Genomic DNA, 19,262 nt, shown 5'->3' with positions numbered 1-19,262 from the left:
CATTGAGCTAACAGGCCGATTCACACAAAAGGTGTTTCTGAAATGTTTGTACTCCGTATAGAAGCCAAATACCAGAATTTTTTTAAACACTCAAGACAATCATGGATTAATGGATGCTTTTCAAAAAAGTAGAGAGAGACACTGTAGTCTGAATAATCCAGCCATCCCTTATGGAAAAATCCCATTTCTCATGTAAACATTTGCTTTTCCACATGAGGTTATGAGTAATGTGATCGCATGTGAAAGACATTTCAAGTTCAAGTTCATGTCAAAAATATTTTTAAGATCACATAAAAGAAACAAATCCACAATTTTCCCAACATAGAGAATTACACATGACGAATCATGTGAAACAATAAGTTAGAAAATTGTAACTTTCCAGTGAAGAAGCCAGGCAGGTTAAAGCCTGTATACTAATAGCTTTCCAGAATCCAGGGTTCATTATCTTTGGTTACTGTTCCTGTGATTTCCTTCTGCCTGCTTAAAATGCCTATTATTAACAGCTCAATATAACTAAAATTGATAAGGGAAAAATATTACTTAGCTCTCTACTGGACAGATCCATTCTAGAGTGTGTTCATATCTCGTACCCTGTGTTTCTGAGATTGGCTTGGGACCCTAAGATTAAAGTTACTAATATGTTCTTATATGACTAAGATAAATCCCTACATCCTGAGTATGATTCCAGATAAAATATTTTTACTTTCAAATGGAAGAATGAAGAAGTGATAACTGTGTGTTCTGTGTTTTGTTGGGATTTTGTACCTGCTCTCATAAGTAGATTAAAGAAGCAATCAGTATAAACACTGCAGACTGTTGCATGTTGACATTTTCAGTATTTGAAATCACACACTCAATTACGGCATATTGCACTGATAAAAACTCATAAGGTTATGAATTTCTCAAGCTACTGCTAGAAATATTTCAGCCTTGTGTCAAACATTGTTGATGTTTGACATTTTGATTTTACAAATCAAAAGAGATGAATGTAAAGATCAGACATCAACCCTAAAAAGTAAAGGAAACATTTAAATGAAAATAGTTTTTTAATTTGAATTTTTTTTTTTTTTTTAATATACTGGAATATGGTCACTGTGAAACAACCCCATATCATTTACTTCGGTTCTGCCAGGATGCTGAATAAAGTGCTTGAGTGATGGACAGAAGGAAGTCAATTGAGGATGCATGGCCACAAGCAGTCAGGAGCAAAGAAACAAAACATTGCATTTTCAACTCTGGACAAAACATCAATACCATGTATTATCAATGAACACAAAACTCTAACCTTAGGCATACTACCCCTGACTGGTACTGAATCAACAGTGATATTTTAAATGCCTGAACAGTTAAAGCAACAGTTAAATGGAATGGCACATTGGCATTATTATTTACTTTAACAATTCTCAGTAATCAAAAATATATTGTTTGACAGAATGATGTACAATTATATTACTGATAAGCATATGCAACGGTCACACTCATATGCATATTACTTCTACCATAGACCAAATACTGATTATTTAAAATGAACATGAAGTTACTTTACTGTCCAAGATGACTGAGTAAATGCAACAATTAGAGCAAACCTATGAATTGCAAATCCAATAAACAGACTTGTAAAAACACAACAGATTTAAATTTTGCAACTATTACCACAAAGTGGTTTTTACAATGTTCATACTGCAATTACAAATCACAATTTACATCCCTTCTGCATTCATGCCACACTCAGGAACTCGGTAGATGCTGGCACGAATATCACGTTAACTTGAAAGGTTTGTAGGACAGATGCAGCTTACTACTGTAAAATACTGAGGGCTGTAGAGAACAGTGACCAACAAAAAAAACTGAGTAGTTGGAGACTGAACAACACGTTGCAGCAAAACTGTTACATGTTTTGAAAACTTATTTGAAGTTCACGAATATACATATGAAAGCACATACTGTGTATTTCTAATCTGATGCATTATAGATGCACTCACAGTTTCATCAAAAATCAGTGCAAGAAGACCTGTTTTATGATGTCTTCGAATATGAACGCAACAATGGACACCATTTACGGTAAAAAAAAACAACAAAAACAAACAAATGGGAAAAACAGAATGCAAAACATTGTCAGTATTTGATGTGCAATCACAATTTTAGTTCATTTACTGCCCTTCACAAAAGGAACAAGTGACAATGTGTGTACATTAATATTGGAAATTAAGCAAACATCCAAATATCAATATTATTAATAGTTATTATCTATTCAATACACAAGCAGCCCATTGCATGGCATGCTCCATTTACATTGTACACTATACAATTTCTCAACAGCTTTTTAGATTTTACTATAGCCACTACAGTATAAATGCGCTAAAGTAAACAGAGAAAACCATTAGTGAGATGCTAGAACCCGTTTCAGTCACCAGGACTCGTGGCACTTGACAGGAAGCGGAGGAGATCAGCTACTCTTTTCACAGAAAGGTAGCATGTATGTTTTTTTTTTTGTTTTTTACATTTTGTATTTGTTTAGCGGTCATTTCAGTCGAGGTTCTTCTCGAAGGTGGCCATGATTTCATGCTGCATCGTCATGTCAATGGTTCCAGCCAACTGGAGGCAAAAAAATAAAGGGTTTTGGTTATTTAAAAATATACACATTAAAGGTAACCACTTAAAAGATATTAGTGTGTGTGTGGCTGCAGGCATTTGGGCCAGCCGAATGGGAGGCACACTTTATAGTTAATTGGAGACCAAGATGAAATGAAATCAAAATGAACAGAATCAGATACTATATGACTCTTGCTTGGTTGGAATGAAATCCTGCAGTCACACCAGGCCTCTGGGGAAATTAAATTATATTACCCCTGATATGTAAGGACAATGTGGACATAAAGTATGGCAATACAGTAACTAAAACACAGATAGCAACATTGATAGCAACCGACAATGGGACAAGAAATTACAATTTCTTTATTTTTAAAATTTACAATTACAGTTCCATAAATTAAACCTTTTCCACAGTCTTAGGCAGAGAAGTGCTCCAGTCAGAAGACTGAACCATTTCTAAATTTGGTTCGAGTTTTCTAGCATAACACCATTTGTGGGAGGATTGATCTTGGAAGGGAGAAAGCAACGTGATAAATTAAAACATGGTCATAGATTATACCAGTGCTTTAAAAAAAAACAACCAAACAAACAAAAAAAAACCACCAGAAGAGCAGAGAGGTGAGTTTTTATAGTTGAAAGCAGAAAATATTTTCCTATCAGACAAAGCCTATAGAAAAGTATTTACTGAAAATAGGCTATGGCACTTACAGCTTCCCGTCTGCGTCTCTCTTGCTCTCTCTTTCGAGCCATCTCTCGGTCACGGTCCATGGAGCACTGAGTAGGAGTAGAAGGTTCTGGTATTTTAGGTTGGTCCAAGATTGCTGCCATAATGGGAAGCTCTGCAGACTCAGACTCTGTCCTGGAGGCCTGAATCTCTGGTTTGGCTTTAGAAAGTTGCTGCGTCAGGCTGTGAATCATTAAAAAGCAACACGGTCAGTAGTTTTATACTGTACTGCTGAACCTGCTGTTATGCAACCAATCACAGTGGGCTGTAGCCATAGGGACCAGAGTCTGGATGCAAATTAATAAGACATGAGCTGTAATGGGTATCCAAAATGGCCCTTCAACTAGCTCGAATACCAGCAGACTTGTGATTGTGCAGTCCTTAGCAGTTTTCCTCCAGAAGTACAAAAACTGCATTGAACACAAGTTCCAATGTTTTATGAATGCCCTTCCTATTTTATCCAGGCTTGGGACCGGCAATGAGAGTTAATCCCGCAGTGGCTCAGTTAGTTCCCTACTCAGGAATCGACCTCAGGCTGTTTAATAAACAGGGACTGTTTAAATGTGTAGAATAAAAGATCAATTTAAGCTGGCCAATGACCAATAAATTCTGATCTGTTGCATTACAATGGAATTCAGCATTGTAAATAAAATAGTATAACATGTGTAAGGAGTGAGCGATGATGCCCCCTTTACTCACACTGAAGGCCACAGAAGCCGAGTGAAGGGACGTTATTTCCACCTCACCTGCTCTTGTCCGAGCTGCTCCTTTCTCTGCCAGCCTCTAGTTGGAGCTTACGTGCCCTTTCTCGTTCCTCCTTCTCCATTGCAGCTTTGCGGAATTGTTGAAAACTCTCCTTGGATGACCGAGTGGTAGCAGGTGCCGAAGCGGTCATCTTGCCCAGGATTGTCCAGGAGTCTGCATGCTTCAGAACAATTTCCTACCAAAGTCAAATGCAAATAAGATTAATACAGCTAGTTGATACTAATGGTAGCATAAAAAGCTGCGGTCCCCTGTACTCCAGAACAAGAACTGGAGAAATTGAAGATTTAAACAGGTACCGTTTTAGCAATGTTGGGCTTGAGGTCTTGGCCTGATTTGTGTAATTCACCATCTTCTGTAAATTTAGCCCCTGTATAAAAGTGTGAAGGTAAGTAAGTGTGTATGATGAGAAAGTAACTCAATGACAATTCTAGCTACAAATATTGGTTAGAATAAAGACAGAAGAATTTCTGACCAGGCATCGTCTGTAGCTGAACAAAGGACTCTCCCAATACATCTGGGTCCCCCCTATCTACCCTCATATGTGCCAGTGGGTTGGTCAAACTGGGACACTGCTTAGAAAGAGAGAATGAGATATGCTCAGGGTGGGGGGGGGAAAGCAGCTTCACAGCTGAGTCCAGTGAAACAGCTGGCTATCCAGGCTCTTGGGGCATGTCTAAAGACAAACTAGATGTTAAAGTATTTTTTCAATTGCAGGTATAATAATAATCCATTTTTAATTTATCATCAGTGGGGAAGGAAGACAAACTTTTTTTTAACACACATTATAAACCAAGTTATTAATTTCTTATACGACTTGATGGTAACAAAATAACAAAAATTCTAACTAGAATCACTTAAATTTAAACGACAAACAGATTTACCTCATGCCTGGTGGTGGGCTGGTGTCTTGCCACAGATGAAACAGAGTTTGAGGACGGCAGTCCAGGAGGAGAGGATAGCGGAGAAAGGAGAGCAGGGAACCCTAACAAGTTGGGGCAGAGTTTGCAGTGAGTGGACAGATAATAACTCTAAGCAAACATGAAATACAGGAGCTGATAGCAGGAGCAGGACACTGACAAACAAAAAATGCAGCCATGGGTTTATGACAGACAGAAAACATAAATCTAGCAACAAGACAAACAACTCTTAATCACGTAATGGAAGAAAAGCAGTGCATGCAGAGATAATCAGTCTCACGGGCCTGGCATTTGAGGGCCACAGGTGGATTAGGCGAGGGAATTTAGCAGGCGGTGATCACGGCGATTCACAGCAACATCTTACCTTTTTGCTGAGCCTTAAGCAGAGGATTTACAGTGACAGCAGTTTGGATGGGGCATGTAGGGTCAGTGGGAGCAGATGCTGGGGAACTGTGGAAAGTGCAGGAACCTGGTGGACTCTTAGGCTCACTGGATAACACAGGTGGATGTGTACAGGATGTGGGGGGAGACTGTTTGGGTAGCACGGTTATGAGGTTATTTGGTAAGGAGGGAGAGGAGCAGGAGATGTCTGTTGAAGAAAGGGCAGTGGGAGGTGATGGGCTCTGCTCAGAGGGCAGAATCTGGGGGGTCATCCAGGTCTTTCGAACTAGAGGAGTGGCTTTGGCACTGGGTCTGGAAGGCTGAGAAGGCAGCTGGCTGTGCAGGGCTAGAATGGTAGGAGTGGTCAAGGTTTAAGATGAGAGAAATAATTAATTAAAAGGCGGAACCACTGGACACTCCAAATTGCCAAGTGATATTTTTGGACAGCTTAAAAAAATGAAAAATAAAAAAATAAAATATATATATATATCTCCATCCTTTTTAGTGGGACATCTAAGGAGAATTGTCATTTAAATATCATTATTTCAGACAAATAAGAAGGAGCATGAATACACAAGAGATTATGCCGACAGACATAATGTACCAAAGCATAGATCTGCATGAAATTTGATAAAACCTTTAACAAAATTATTGTAGACATGATATTTAAATTAGGTTTTTCTTTAGTCATAGATAAAAGAGCCATGGAGCCTGAATCCATTCACTGGAGGGAAAAAAAAAAAAAAAAGTTGTAGAGAAGCTGACTAGTTTACAAAATCTAAATAAATAAATCTTTTATAGTTATAACAGTATAGTCAATAAAAGATTTATTTATTTAGATTTTGTAAACTAGTCAGTTATGGGCAGTTAATGTAATACGTTTTATTTCTTGACCATCATTTTAAGAGTACATTTTTAAAATACCTACAAACACACCATTAGAGTCCCAAGTAAACATGTGCTTGATTTATAAAACAACCTAACACAGAAGAAGGGGTGTAGATGCAGTGAGCCTAACCTGGTGGCGCTTTGGCCTCCTCAGCAGGTGGCTTGGTGGCCTGGACCGACGGGCCTTTGGAGGACTTCTTCACCTCAAGGGCAATGCTCTCCTTCAACGCCTGATCATGGAAGGAGGGGGAATTTGGTTTCACTGTGTTGCATGAAGTGAAATGGTCCATGCACCCATACTAAAATAATTCTGAGGTCAAAGCTTAAGGTCATTTATCATTACCTTGTGTTTAATTTTGGTACCATGACCATGGGCTTTGTTTCTCTTCTTAAGTTTCTTCTCTGTAAAACACGCATAATGAAATTGAGTACAAGCTGTGCAGGGGAAAGGGGTGAGTGTAAAGTTCTGGAAGAATGAAATGTCCTGAATTCTGTCCTTTTAAATTCTGAGTTATGCATGCTCAGTCTACGCGAGTAGAAAAATGCATGATATTTGCCATAGTGAATGTGATGGTAAGTAAAAGTGAGAGCAAAATGTGATGGCAAAATAAAAAAGACAATAAACACACCACTAGTCTTAAAATGTACAACAGGTATCTAGGAAAATGTTTATTTGAATCACTAGGTGTAAAACACCATGACCAATGAGTCAATTTTATACCTGCTCAGGTAAATAAATTTACACAGCTAAAGAACAGATGCTTGACTTCTAAAATAAACCTTTGTTTGGTCCTACTATACTCATGCCAATTACAATGTGGTCAGTACCTCATAGAAAATTATGATGCATTCTCATACAATTGGTTTCTGCTTTGTTACATGTATAATTTTATAAAAGCCTATAATATATTTACAAGGTGAAGTCACAATATAAACAAATGCAAAAAAAAAACAACAACACACACACACACACACAGTGATGACTCAATGCAGAAAGGTTAAAAGAGGAACAGCTAGAACTTATAACATGGGTGACAAGATGTCCTACTAAGCAAATGTTATGACACCGTGTTTACATATTCTATCACAGATGCATATGAGACCATAACATCGGTGCAGTAGTAGGCAATATACCTATTGTAGTTATATCACAATATGCTTTTCTGTATCTCATTAGGGTGGAACTTGATATGCGTAATTTAATCATGCTAACAACAATGGCAAAAAATGTCTTCAGGTACTGTGATGTTATATTTGTTTTATTGCATTTTTGTTTTATTGTTGTTTTTTTTAAAACTCAGTTCCCCTCAATGCTTTGTTTTTGCTATTATTTACCACTTTAAGCCAAACGTAATTAAAGATTAGACTAGTCAAAGTATTTTTTTAATGCTTGTATTACTTATGACACTTTCTGGATATGGACCTTAAATGCTACACGTTGCTAAAGTTACTGCTCAGAGACTATAGATCCAAACCCATTCACGCATCTTTTATTCTTGAATCTAAAGTCTTATCAGTGTGTCATTTGAGCTCAGATTTGGTGGTGGCACTGGCTCTGTTTCAGTTTGAGAGACAGGCATTTCCCTGTACTGAGCACAAGTTGGCCTCGTTTCAATCTACAGCACTGTCTTTAGAGAATACCAACAGACAAAAATTAGTGAGTAGGATGAAACATGAAGAAAATCATCAAAGTCTATAAAATAAAAATCAAAAGAAAAAAAAAATATCACCACACAACAGGAAAACAGCACCTGACATTAACTGTAGACAGGAGTGTGTTTTTAACAAGACTTCTTTGCTCATTTGTAAAGAAAAGTGCACAAAATCCATAACCAAATAAAAAGTTTACACCCATTTATTAAAGCAAAAACAAACAAAAAAACAAACAAACCTCAGTAGCATTCAAGTATCTGGTGCTCCAGTATGTGTTAAAGTGACATTGGTTCTAATAATGGGAAAAACAGTGCATCCAAAAAAAGGGTAATCTCTTTTTCTTCCCCTCAACCAACTAGTGAAATGTGGGGATGTGGGGGTAGAGAAAATTTCAACCTTTTCCCAAGGGGGTTAAAAAGGTGGAAAGGTGGGAAAAGAGGGAGAAAGTGCTTGTTGAAATCAGCTAACCTGAGTCAGAGTCACTGCTATCAGAAGAACTAGAGTCAGAACTACTGCTGTCAGAACTGGAGGAGGAACTGCTGCTCTCACTAAGGCGGGTAGAGAGCACTAAATCCTTGGGCTCTGTGGCAATCAATTCACCTAAAAAAAAAAGAAACCGGCTGGTGAGTTGAACGCAATATGGTTATGCTTTCAGATAACTTCATGCTCACGTCAAACAGTGATCTGCCAGATTTGTTAAAGCCACCAGAAAGTATAGTAATTCAAATAAACATTCTTTACAACCGGGATGAGCATCAAGGCATCTCAGCATGCACAAATGTCAACATTTGATAAGTATAATTGGAACAGTTATAAAAAGATGCTTTTGAACGGTATCTGCATTATTTTATGCATTAGGCCACTGTCACATAATTGGCTGATCAGATAACTAAATAAATTAGCAGGTGTACAGGTGCATTTCTGCATCTCAGTGTAATTCTGATTTCCTTGATTTACACTTAGAAACAGTTTAGCACAACAAGGAAACTACAAAATATTGACTTTTATTTTAAAATGGTGCCACATGATGGAGGAAAAAAAAAGTGACCCATGTGTTATGCTTTAAATGTAATAAATATTATTTACACTCGAATAACATCTTGCTAAAATATAATCAGACAGGATCATGGCATAATGCCCATGAATTAAACCATCAGGTATGAAATGGGATTTTGTATTCTGGAAAATAGGGATTGCTGTTTGTTATTAAAACATGAGAACAGAGAAAAAAAGTGCCTTACTTTTTGCCTTGGTCCTCTTGGTTGAGTTCAGCTCTTCATTGACATTCTGTTTCCCGGTCTCCTTTGTCTTTTCACCTTTCGGTTGTTGGGGATTTTTCTCTACAGAGGGAAATTAGGAGAGAACAGGAAGAAAAAGAAACCGAACAAAAGATTGAGAGAGAGTTGTCTTGAACACTTAGAAAATTCTGATTTTACCTCAACAACATAGTAGTAGTGTACTTACGGCCAGGCCCCTTAGATTTTTTCTTGAGGCAGGTCATTACAAACATCTCAAGAGCTCGAAGCGTAGTTGGTTTGAGTGTCTCAAAGTCAATCTCAATCTCTTCGGGATCTGTGTCTCTAAGCATAGGCTCTCTGGCCTTGATGATATTCACCACTTTGCCAAGTTTGTCTCCAGGCAGCTTGTTGATGTCCAGACTCAAACGTCGTTTCTCCTCATAGGACATGGCCAGTGCAGGCTCTTCTTCTTTAGACTCATACCCTTTGCTCTCCATATTCCTCCTAACCACAGATAGGCTTAAATTTAAAACCAGCAAAAACACAAAATGCACACAAGAAACAGTGCAAATGTAGGTGAATTCACCAACCCTGTTGACTTGCTGCTACTCGACCTCTTGTGCACCTTCCCTGGAGGAGCTGTTTTCTGCACTTCACCACCCTTTCGCTTTTCTTTTTTCCTTTTATCCTTCTTTGACTTTTCTTTCTTCTTTTGCTTCACAAAAGGTGTTTGAGTCAGTAATTGCAGCTGCTCCCGCACTGCCTTTAGCTGATTAAAGATGATGTTATTTAGAACGAGAAAGAAATTATACACAATAAGGATTTAAACAAAAGTTACTGTGAAATACCTGTTCCTCCAGAAGAGAGAGTCTTTGTGCTCTTTTCTCTTCATCTTCCTCTTCCTCAGAGTCAGATGAGCTTTCTGACAAAGACTCCGAGTCACTGCTCTCTGAGCTGGAAGGACTTTCTGCTTGCTCATTTTTTCCCCTTTTGGACATAAGGTGTTGGCCAGCAGTTAAAGGTTTTTGCTCATCTGGAATCTTAGAAAAGCGTGACTCAAACACTTCCTACGCAGAAAAGAAAAACAGCATTCACTTTCAGTCATCTCTCTTAAATGCACACGAGGCCAAGACATGACCTTAGTTGGTTTGCTTAGTCAAACAAAAAAGAGTGAGCTCATTCACCTGGAGTTTTCTGGCCATAGCTACAACCTCGTGATTCGGTGGGTTGTATTTGTAACAGTTTGAGAACATGAGACGAACATCTGCAGCAAACTGCAAGGCATCCGTGTATTCACGACTGTCCATCTTTTTCTAACGGGGGAAAAAGAATAATATGGTACAGGATAACTACTTGTGCTATAAAAAAAAACAAAAAAAACATCCATACTCCTTTAAGTCTTTATAAACTCTTTCAACCCCATTATCTGAACTGAATCAGCAAAAACATTTACACAACCCTATAAGAAGAGCAAATTATGTCAGATTTGTATACAATAAATAAGCATTTAATTTGATTACTGTTGATGAGAGATGTTTGGGAAACATCTATCAATTATAAATCAAAATAAAAATATCAATTTAAAACAACACCTTCAGAGCCAACTCTGTCTCTGGTGTACTTGATCAGCCACAATGACATATGATACCCAAAGTTTGTTTTAACAAGGATAACAAGGCAAGTCTTTTCAAGATTACTGTCTGATGCAGGATTGTGTGATGATTTAGACACAATTTACAGGACAATTTACTGGAAATATATTTCCTTATTAACATCATTAGACCTGTAGCTCCAATACAAAACTAAGGACACAAACCTTGGACACTTTTCAAGTTGTGGATGGTCAATGAAAGGCTGGGAAAATAGCTTTAATATTTAATTTTTGATCTTACTTTAATGGTGCCCAAATCCATGGGTTGATGGATGATCTCATGATAGTCATGCAGTCCGAGTGCCTCAGCATCCACAGGCTCGTAGAAGGGCCAGGCATAGGCAGAGTGCCTCTTGGCGAACATCTCCTTCAAGATGCCACTACAGTATTTAAGCCTTTCAGAGAGCTTGGCCCTGCGCCCCACCTGGTGCTGTTGTGGGGACTCAGGTAGGTCTTTACGTGGTGGTTTAATGGGTCGCCCACTGCCCCTCCGTGAATACAACTTCAGAACCTTTGGTTCTGAGATGCAGGGAGACGACTCACTGCTGGTAAGGATGGGGGCCATGGGGGTTGTGGTGTCTGCTTTTCTTTTCACACCCTTTTTTAACTGAAAAAGGCAAATAAGTGCACAATTGTGTGTTGAGAATCTGAACTCTGTCTTAGGTAAAACATATGTACATCTGTATTATGTAAAAACACTGACTTTAGCTTCAAGCTGAGCAGACAGGGGTGCAGATGAGATGGTGTGCAATGCCTCGGGAGGAATGACCGTCACCGTCTGTTGGAACACAACCTCAGACACAGGAGACTGAGGTCGCATTTTCCCAAGTCCTGTCATGCACACAAGAAAACAAACTATTTCTTCATTCAACTGCACAAACTGTGTGTAGAAGACAAATCCAAAAGAGTAGAATGACAGAGAAACTTTTTGCCCAGAATGTTTAGCGCTATCCACATTTCCTTGAGATAGTAGTGATCTATTGGATTATACAATGTTGCACACAAAACAATTGTCAAATTAATCTCTCTGTTGCCATTAACGTTGACAGGCATACCACTGCTAACTATAGTTCTATTTGTTCCTTGCATTATCCTTGTGAACCACAGCCATAGTGATATTCAGAATACAGTATTTTCCGCACTATAAGGCGCAGTCTCAATTACGGGTCTATTTCTGTACTTAACCCATACATAAGGCGCACCGTATTATAAGGCGCACGCTAAAACATACGTCTACAAAAAAGGTAACGGAAGCAAAACAGTGAGTTTAGTTGAACTTTATTCTACTATTTAACAATACACACACATTTTTTAATCAAACTTCTCCCACAAATACATCAAAGTCCTAATCTAATGTGTTTTCTTAACTTGGCGCAGTACATTTTCTTGCTTCCTCCACTTCCGAACCATAGATACATTGATGTTGAATTCTTTCGCAGTTGCTCTATTCCCTTTTACAACCGCGTAACTGATAGCCTGTAGTTTGAATTGTGCCTCGTAAGCATCTGATTTTTATTGGTGGATGGCAAACCAACTTAAGATGCATTTACGGCCACCTACTGGACTGGAGTGTGAAGCGCAAAATGGTTAGGAAGAAACAAATATTGTTTTGCAACATACCAGTAGTTATACCTACCGGAGGTGTGGCGGAGGTAAGCGTTCTGATTGGTTTATCACTGCCAGCGTAGGTAGATGTATTACGTCCCTATGTCAGCGGGAAATGGTCCGACAGTCAGTCAAGCGGAGTGCTTACCAAAGTCGCACAACATTTTTACAGATTTTTGGAACTCGGTGCACACATAAGGCGCACCAGATTATAAGGCGCACGGACGATTTTTGAGAAAATTTAAGACTTTTAGGTGCGCCTTATTGTGCGGAAAATACTGTAACCATCATCTTGCTCATGAAATATTGCTGTATTAAAAGTCAGACATAAAAAAAAAAAGAATCCTCTAAGTGAAGCCAAAATACCTGTAGCAGACATCCTCCTTCCTTTCAAAGGTGCCTTATTGGTAACTGCTGTGATTTCACACTCATCCTGTGGCATTTCAGCTACTTTCTCAAGAAACAACTTCTCAAGAGCTTGGGCCATCAAAACTATATCATCTCCTGGCTGAAAGAAAATGAGATTTAACTGAATTTCAACAATTTATAAAATAAATTAAAAAAAATGTTATTGTTTATTTTAATTGTGATGGAGTTCTTACCCGATTGTATACGTAGCAATTTGTAAACATTTTGTTGAAGTCTTCAACACATTCCAACGCCTTCCAATAATAATTATTTTCAAGACGTTTTTTGATCGTGCTCAAGTCCATTGGGTTTTTGATTATTTTATAGTAATCCTGAAATCAAAAAAGAAAACCATGTGGAAATGATATTCCTCATTCAATCACATAAGGTTTTCACATAAACCAAACATACACACAAATAATTAACCATAATTTATTTATACAAAAGATGCTAATTAAAGTTTCCCTCTCTAGTACCCATGCTTTTATCATGTACACCTGTTCTGAAGGGATGCACTTACTGAAAAAATAAAGCATTACCTTCTATCCTGTTCATGAATGAAAAGAGAGAACTAAAGCACCACAGCTGACAAAACATTTAGGAGTGGACCGCTCTCAACACAGCAGTGAAAGACATTATAGTGCCAAGCTAATGTGCCTCATGCTGGGAAAAGCATAGCAGCGTTTGTCTTTACAGATAAAACCCTTTGCGTTACTGCTGATTTGAGAATTGCCATTTAATGCATTTCAGTTATAAAATAAAAGGAAAATAAATTTCCCTAAATGGTCGGTATTATTAATATTACTAAAATGTAAGTAGCTGATTATCTAAACTTCTCAGCAAAGACTTTTATTCCAACCAAGCAAGGACATGCCTGATTTTATTTGTTTAATCAGTTGATCCAGCTATTAAAATGATTACTAGCTGTGGCTCTTATTCGGCCAAAATAAAAACCTGCAACTGCTGCAGCTCTCTTTTATAAACTTAGCTATGATACATCTCAGTTTAAATCAGTCATAAACAACACGTCAACTTTTTTTCATTGCTAAGTAGCCGTAATAATGGGTTTACAATTAAAATTTTATATCAACGGTGAGTTGTTATTTCTAATAATATAAAGAAAATTAGAAGACAAATCAAACAGTGGATAGGAGCAAATAAACAGAGTCCTTTGTTGCAGATGATGCAACTGAACTGTATGAGAACTCTAAAATTGAGTGAATAAAATATGGCCATTGCTAGTTCATTTAAAACCCAAATCTATAGAGCTGGAAACCACAGTGAAGCCCAACTCACAGGCAGGTTTAGCTGAACAGCATCCACAGGGTGCCTGAAGGGCCAGGAGAACTGATGCCTCCACAGGGCTTTGACCACCACTTTCTCCAGGTACTGGAGCTGGTTGGTGTGGCGCCCAGGTTTTTTATGGTTCTTGTACTCAGGGGGAGGTGGGTTCCTGTTCATGCTGAGCACCGGCTCGGACATGGTCAGTTCTGCTCCAAAGACAGGCGTGTGGAGAGGGATGCTCTGAAGCTGTGGCCAGCTCAGCATTCATTACACATCTGCCACCTGTACCACTGTGAACAAGGAAAAAGTTTGAACACAGACATTTTAACCTCTGGCCATATAAAGCCAAACAGACCCTTGTTGCTTAAACAGCTGTTTAATAAGCATACATGCTAATTAGAATTTCCATCTCATTTGTGTAAACAAATTAAAAGAAGCATTAGTTTATCCTACTTTGCTCAGGATATATAAAAATATCAAAAATTTTTCACACGGGTTTAATTAATGACATGTATACTACAAATGTAGTAGAATTGACTGAGTGATTTAATGATTTCTCTCCAGGTGACGATACTTTTTTTGCTCTCTCCAAACCTGAACCAGGTATTCACCATTTACTCACCAAGTACCAGTAGCTGTTTCCACCAAAACACTAGTTTGAATTTGTAGTAGTATAGTTTTAACCCATGCTTCAATTATGATGGATAAAACTAAAACACCTACGCCCTTGTAGCTGGACATCCGTAGAACATCTGTACTGATTAATTAAAAAAATGAAAGTAAAAATCTTTGACAAATTTTGAAGTTTTCTTTTAATTTCGCAAAGGGCCTAATGATTTCATCAAGTACTGTGATTTCCGGTAAAGGCAAACTTGCTGATATACAGTTTAACAGTATGTATAAACAAATGATTATATAATTAACTACAGAGCAGGGAAGGCAGCCAAATTGACCATAAAGTGGTGGTACAAAATGCCATAGACTAATCTGGGATTATTGGCAAAGTACACCACAAAATACCTTAAATATTTTACTATTATTGCAATATTACACTTTATTCTGCTGTTTATCATATTCAATCATTACATTTACAAACACTATCATCTTTCTTTGCTGTTGTTTGTTACCAAAATACTGTTGTTACAGAAGAGCACAAATACAGCAAGGACATAAAACAGAAATATAACAGATGGATAATTTGAGTCAACACTGTATTGTACAGACCATTTGGATTACAAACAGATATTGTTGCAATAAATATTCCACAAAGAAATCCCCCAAGTGTTTCTCTGCATGTAAAAAATGTTGAACTATGATCACTACTAGATACAAGGTGTCTGTAGTACTACCAGCAGCAGCTACTTTCAAGCTGTTCTCAGAATATAGTTTAGTATCAACTCTACACCCCAACATAAATTGAACTGGCTGCACTTCTACAGATAGCTGATCTGTTTAAACTACTAAAATTTGCAGATGATACTACGCTCATTGGACTCAAAGAAGGCGACGAGTCTGCATATCAGCAGGAGGTGAAGCGGCTAGTGCTATAGTGCACAGAACAGTCTAAAGATAAACACACTCAAAATTGTGATTGAGATGATCGTGGACTTTAGGAAATATCCCAACACTATGCCCCCTCACAATATCCAACAGCCCCGTGTCATCTGTGGAGTCCTTCAAGTTTCTGGGCACTACAATTTCCCCAACACCTGAAATGGGAGTCAAACATAAATGCCATTCTCAAAAAGGCCCAGCAGTGGATGTACTTTCTACATTCGTTGAATCTGTTCTGTGCACATCCTTCACCATCTGATTTGGAGCAGCAGCTAAACAGGACAGGAACAGACTGCAACGCAGTTAAAACAGCAGAAAAAAGAATTGGTGCCCACTGCCCAGGAAAAATACAGTCACTTCTGGCCCTTTACAACCAGGACACAACCTTGTTCAGCTCCTCCCTTCTGGCAGGCACTATAGAACTTTGTTTACTAAAACTACCAGACACAAGAACAGTTTCTTTCCCCAGGCCCCTTATCACCTTGATTAACAACTCACCATAATTATACTCCCTGCTTCCTATCTACAAGTACTGCATTATCAGAACGGTCATTCATTACATCATTATATATATGTGTATCATTCATTACATTATATGACCCTATGCTACGGCCTGTATATGTTACACACACTATTGCTTCTGCTGCACTATGCTGCTGTATATTGTACAAAAACACAATACGGTTATTTGCATTACCATGCACCCTCACACTTTATGTACATTACTGATTGGTCATATTCTGTATTCCTATGTAATACTCGTACTGCCTATATTGACTCACATTGTCTTGTACAGTCGAAGCTAAATGTATAGTAGTGTTATTCTTGTCTGTACTTTTGAAACACACAAACAGCTGGAACCAAAACTGCCACTAAACCTGATTCTGATTCTGTAGTACGAACTGTAATGTACACACTGCCCCCAGCTGGCCACACGAACACATTGTTAAATTTCAGTTCGATTTTAGATTAGATTTAGAACTCTACAAAACACTACCTCGAGCAGATTTATCCATTAGCTATTAATCTACACCTACTCACTGACTCGAATTAAAACACCAAGTTAATTTAAATGATGCATTATTTTATATTACTACACTACAAATCTCAGCTTATAAAGAAGAATTCAGTAAAACAAAATGTATATTTAACTGACATAACTTAATTTAAATGAAATATTCTAAGGAAGGATAAACATTTTGGCCAGTCCGCTTTCTAAAATCTTTAACAGAACTCTATGAACTATAGAACATGCAGCATTGGACTATATAGATCTTACTAATCCAACTAAAACCACCACAACACAGAAATACATAATACAGATGCCAAGCATTTAATTCCCATATTACAATTCGAGCTCCTTTGGTCGCACAAATAAGAGAACACAAACTGTTAGGAAAAAGTTATATTTCTATTTTTATTCAGTAAGAACCTTGACTTTTACACAAATAACCATATCTCGATTATTTTAACACCTGGTCCTTTAATTTCGTCTGAACATCAGATAAAATTTTTTTACACTTTTGATGATAAAAATGAATTATTTTAAGACTGAGAAGTCCTTAAAACTCGGGGGGGGGGAGAAGTAACTAAATTATATTTTATTTGCTAAAAACAAAAAAAACACACGTGTTACATTCGTTGCGGAATTAACAGTTAAATGTCGGATGCTGTGGAGATGAGAACATGCTAATTAAGTTAATGCTAATTAAGACAGTCACAGAATCATATCACTAATGCTGTAGAATTCATTTCCACTTTTAATACTGTAGACCAAACTGCTCCTTATTCCCAATACAAGTAATTCTACAGCCGATGTAGATATTGTTACTTAACCCAAGCAGTCATTATTGTCACCTATGCCCCCATGTAGCACCGCGCCAACCAGGCCCACATGTGTAGCACCGTGCTAAGTTCGTGCACAACCTGAAGGCTATCTAGAGAAACAGGTCGAAATTGATGCAACCGTTTCCGTCACATAAACGCTAAAAACAAACTACTTTATTTATTCTAATTGGGTTGGTACACATGCAAGAAACGCCTTAAGTGCCGCTCCTTCGTCAGAATGCTAAATCATTAGCTAGATGTCTTTTGTGTTGCATGACGCAATCGAGTGAAATCAAATGTCGTACTTGACACGAAAAAAGCCTGAAATTAAAGCTAAATTCAATAATGAGTCGCTTTAAAAAAAAGACTAAATGTAAACTAATCGACGTTAAACATCGACGTACAAGTTTTATTCCCGCTTTATTCGTGTGAAACCGCTTGTACACAAACAACAAAATGGCGACCCAATACAAAATGTCCCAGCCTCCGTCTCAAACGCTGCCTCATCCCCTATATAGGTGCCCTGCGTGCGGAGTGAGGTAGCGACGTCAACGCCCCGTCGTAGTTCGCTACACGTCCTCTAAGGAGCCATTTGGGATTTAGACACAAAGTAGACTACCTTCACGAAAAAAAAACACACACCAACTACTAGCTGAGCTAAATATCCCCGCCCCAAAGACGGCGTGTAACCGCTACCGTCTCACACACGGCGGACTTGTACGGCGTCTCCGTCTCGCTCTCGGTTTTTATCCTGTTAGCTAAATAAACCTAGCTGTTGTTAAATCTATACCGTTACTTAAACATTTACCTTTCAGTCTCTGGCACAACAAAGAATGTTTTTAACAGTGCCGAAGAACTTCTGCTGGAAAAGATGGAGTCTCTTGAACGATTGGTTCGTCCGGATACAATTTTTGTTTTTTACTTAAATGCTTTGAAATAAACGTCTAAAAACAAATAATTCTCTTTTTCACCCCCCAAACACCAGTCTTCAATGGCGGACGTCTCTCGCAGCAACATGCCCGCTATTTATACCCTTCTGCTCGGAGCTCGGCCTCCGATTGGTCAATACCCTCCACGTGCCCGGGTTCTCTTTTTCTTTTCGTTCGAGAGGAAAATAAGCGGATTGTAAGCAAAAATGAACACAACTGAAATAACTTTTATTACCAGTCAGTCTTTCGAGATGCAAACAAAGCTACTTAAATAAATTATATTACGTTTCTAACCTTAGAAACCGTAAAAAAACAGTCGTACGTCAGTGTATGTATTCTAAAGTGCGACATAACTGGTCTCGTGACATCACATGACCATGTTCAAGAACATTCTACCACCTTCCTCTATATTTTTAATCTATATGTCCCCTATTGCCTAATTTTATGGGTTTCTCCGTTGGCCATTAAGGTCCTTCGCAAGTATCCGACTATCGTTCATTCCAGCAGGCTTGAAAATTGTCACAAAGAGAACAAGGATAGAGCTGGGGAAGGGAGGAGACGTCACGTTTACGCGCATGCGCGCTGCGTTTCTAGTGATTGGCGAATGAATCTGGGCTTAATGACGTCAGGTACAATTATTGTTTGTCATATATTACAAATTATGTCCAATAGCAGTTTTAATGAGTACATGAGTAGAAGGACTGTTACTTCACCCAGCTTTAATAAGTATTTCATGCCATCTACAGTGTATATGGTCCATCTACAGTTTCACTATCTCACTGGCTTTTTATCAGAATCAGAATCAGAGTTATTGGCCAAGTGTGTTGACACACACAAGGAATTTGG

General features: G+C 38.2%; 1 protein-coding gene across 14 annotated transcripts; it reads right to left on the bottom strand.

Moving 5' to 3' along the window:
- Positions 1-1,027: 1,027 nt before the first annotated feature.
- Positions 1,028-18,910, bottom strand: brdt (bromodomain, testis-specific). 14 transcript variants are annotated; one of them, XM_047814377.1, is made up of 21 exons: positions 18,711-18,910; positions 14,119-14,396; positions 13,017-13,154; positions 12,781-12,943; positions 11,513-11,640; positions 11,051-11,416; positions 10,343-10,471; positions 10,007-10,225; positions 9,749-9,927; positions 9,385-9,662; positions 9,162-9,260; positions 8,389-8,520; positions 6,611-6,669; positions 6,398-6,497; positions 5,363-5,725; positions 4,963-5,063; positions 4,554-4,653; positions 4,378-4,448; positions 4,063-4,256; positions 3,301-3,499; positions 1,028-2,595 (listed from the first exon to the last, which is right to left on the bottom strand). In XM_047814377.1, the coding sequence occupies exons 2-21, from the start codon at positions 14,368-14,370 to the stop codon at positions 2,527-2,529; spliced, it is 3,339 nt and encodes a 1,112-aa protein (XP_047670333.1). In that variant the 5' UTR covers positions 14,371-14,396; positions 18,711-18,910; the 3' UTR covers positions 1,028-2,526. The 14 variants fall into 14 exon arrangements, with proteins under 14 accessions (XP_047670333.1, XP_027002671.2, XP_027002674.2 ...); XM_027146870.2 differs by lacking the exon at positions 18,711-18,910 and adding an exon at positions 18,296-18,693; XM_027146873.2 differs by lacking the exon at positions 18,711-18,910 and adding an exon at positions 18,296-18,692 and having other exon boundaries at positions 4,554-4,650.
- Positions 18,911-19,262: the final 352 nt, after the last annotated feature.

This window comes from Tachysurus fulvidraco, chromosome 5 (genome assembly GCF_022655615.1).
Source record: "Tachysurus fulvidraco isolate hzauxx_2018 chromosome 5, HZAU_PFXX_2.0, whole genome shotgun sequence".
NCBI lineage: Eukaryota > Metazoa > Chordata > Actinopteri > Siluriformes > Bagridae > Tachysurus > Tachysurus fulvidraco.
This window is presented reverse-complemented; position numbering and strand designations above follow the sequence as displayed.

What these genes read in the sequence shown, in the direction of transcription:
- brdt (XM_047814377.1), bottom strand. Translation starts at nt 14,370, where the DNA reads ATGCTGAGCTGGCCACAGCTTCAGAGCATCCCTCTCCACACGCCTGTC. An exon ending in TAGCAGTGACTCTGACTCAG is followed by an intron (nt 6,670 to 8,388) that starts GTTAGCTGATTT and finishes CGTGTTTTACAG; the next exon opens with AGAAGAAACTTAAGAAGAGA. An exon ending in GTACCAAAATTAAACACAAG is followed by an intron (nt 6,498 to 6,610) that starts GTAATGATAAAT and finishes TTCCATGATCAG; the next exon opens with GCGTTGAAGGAGAGCATTGC.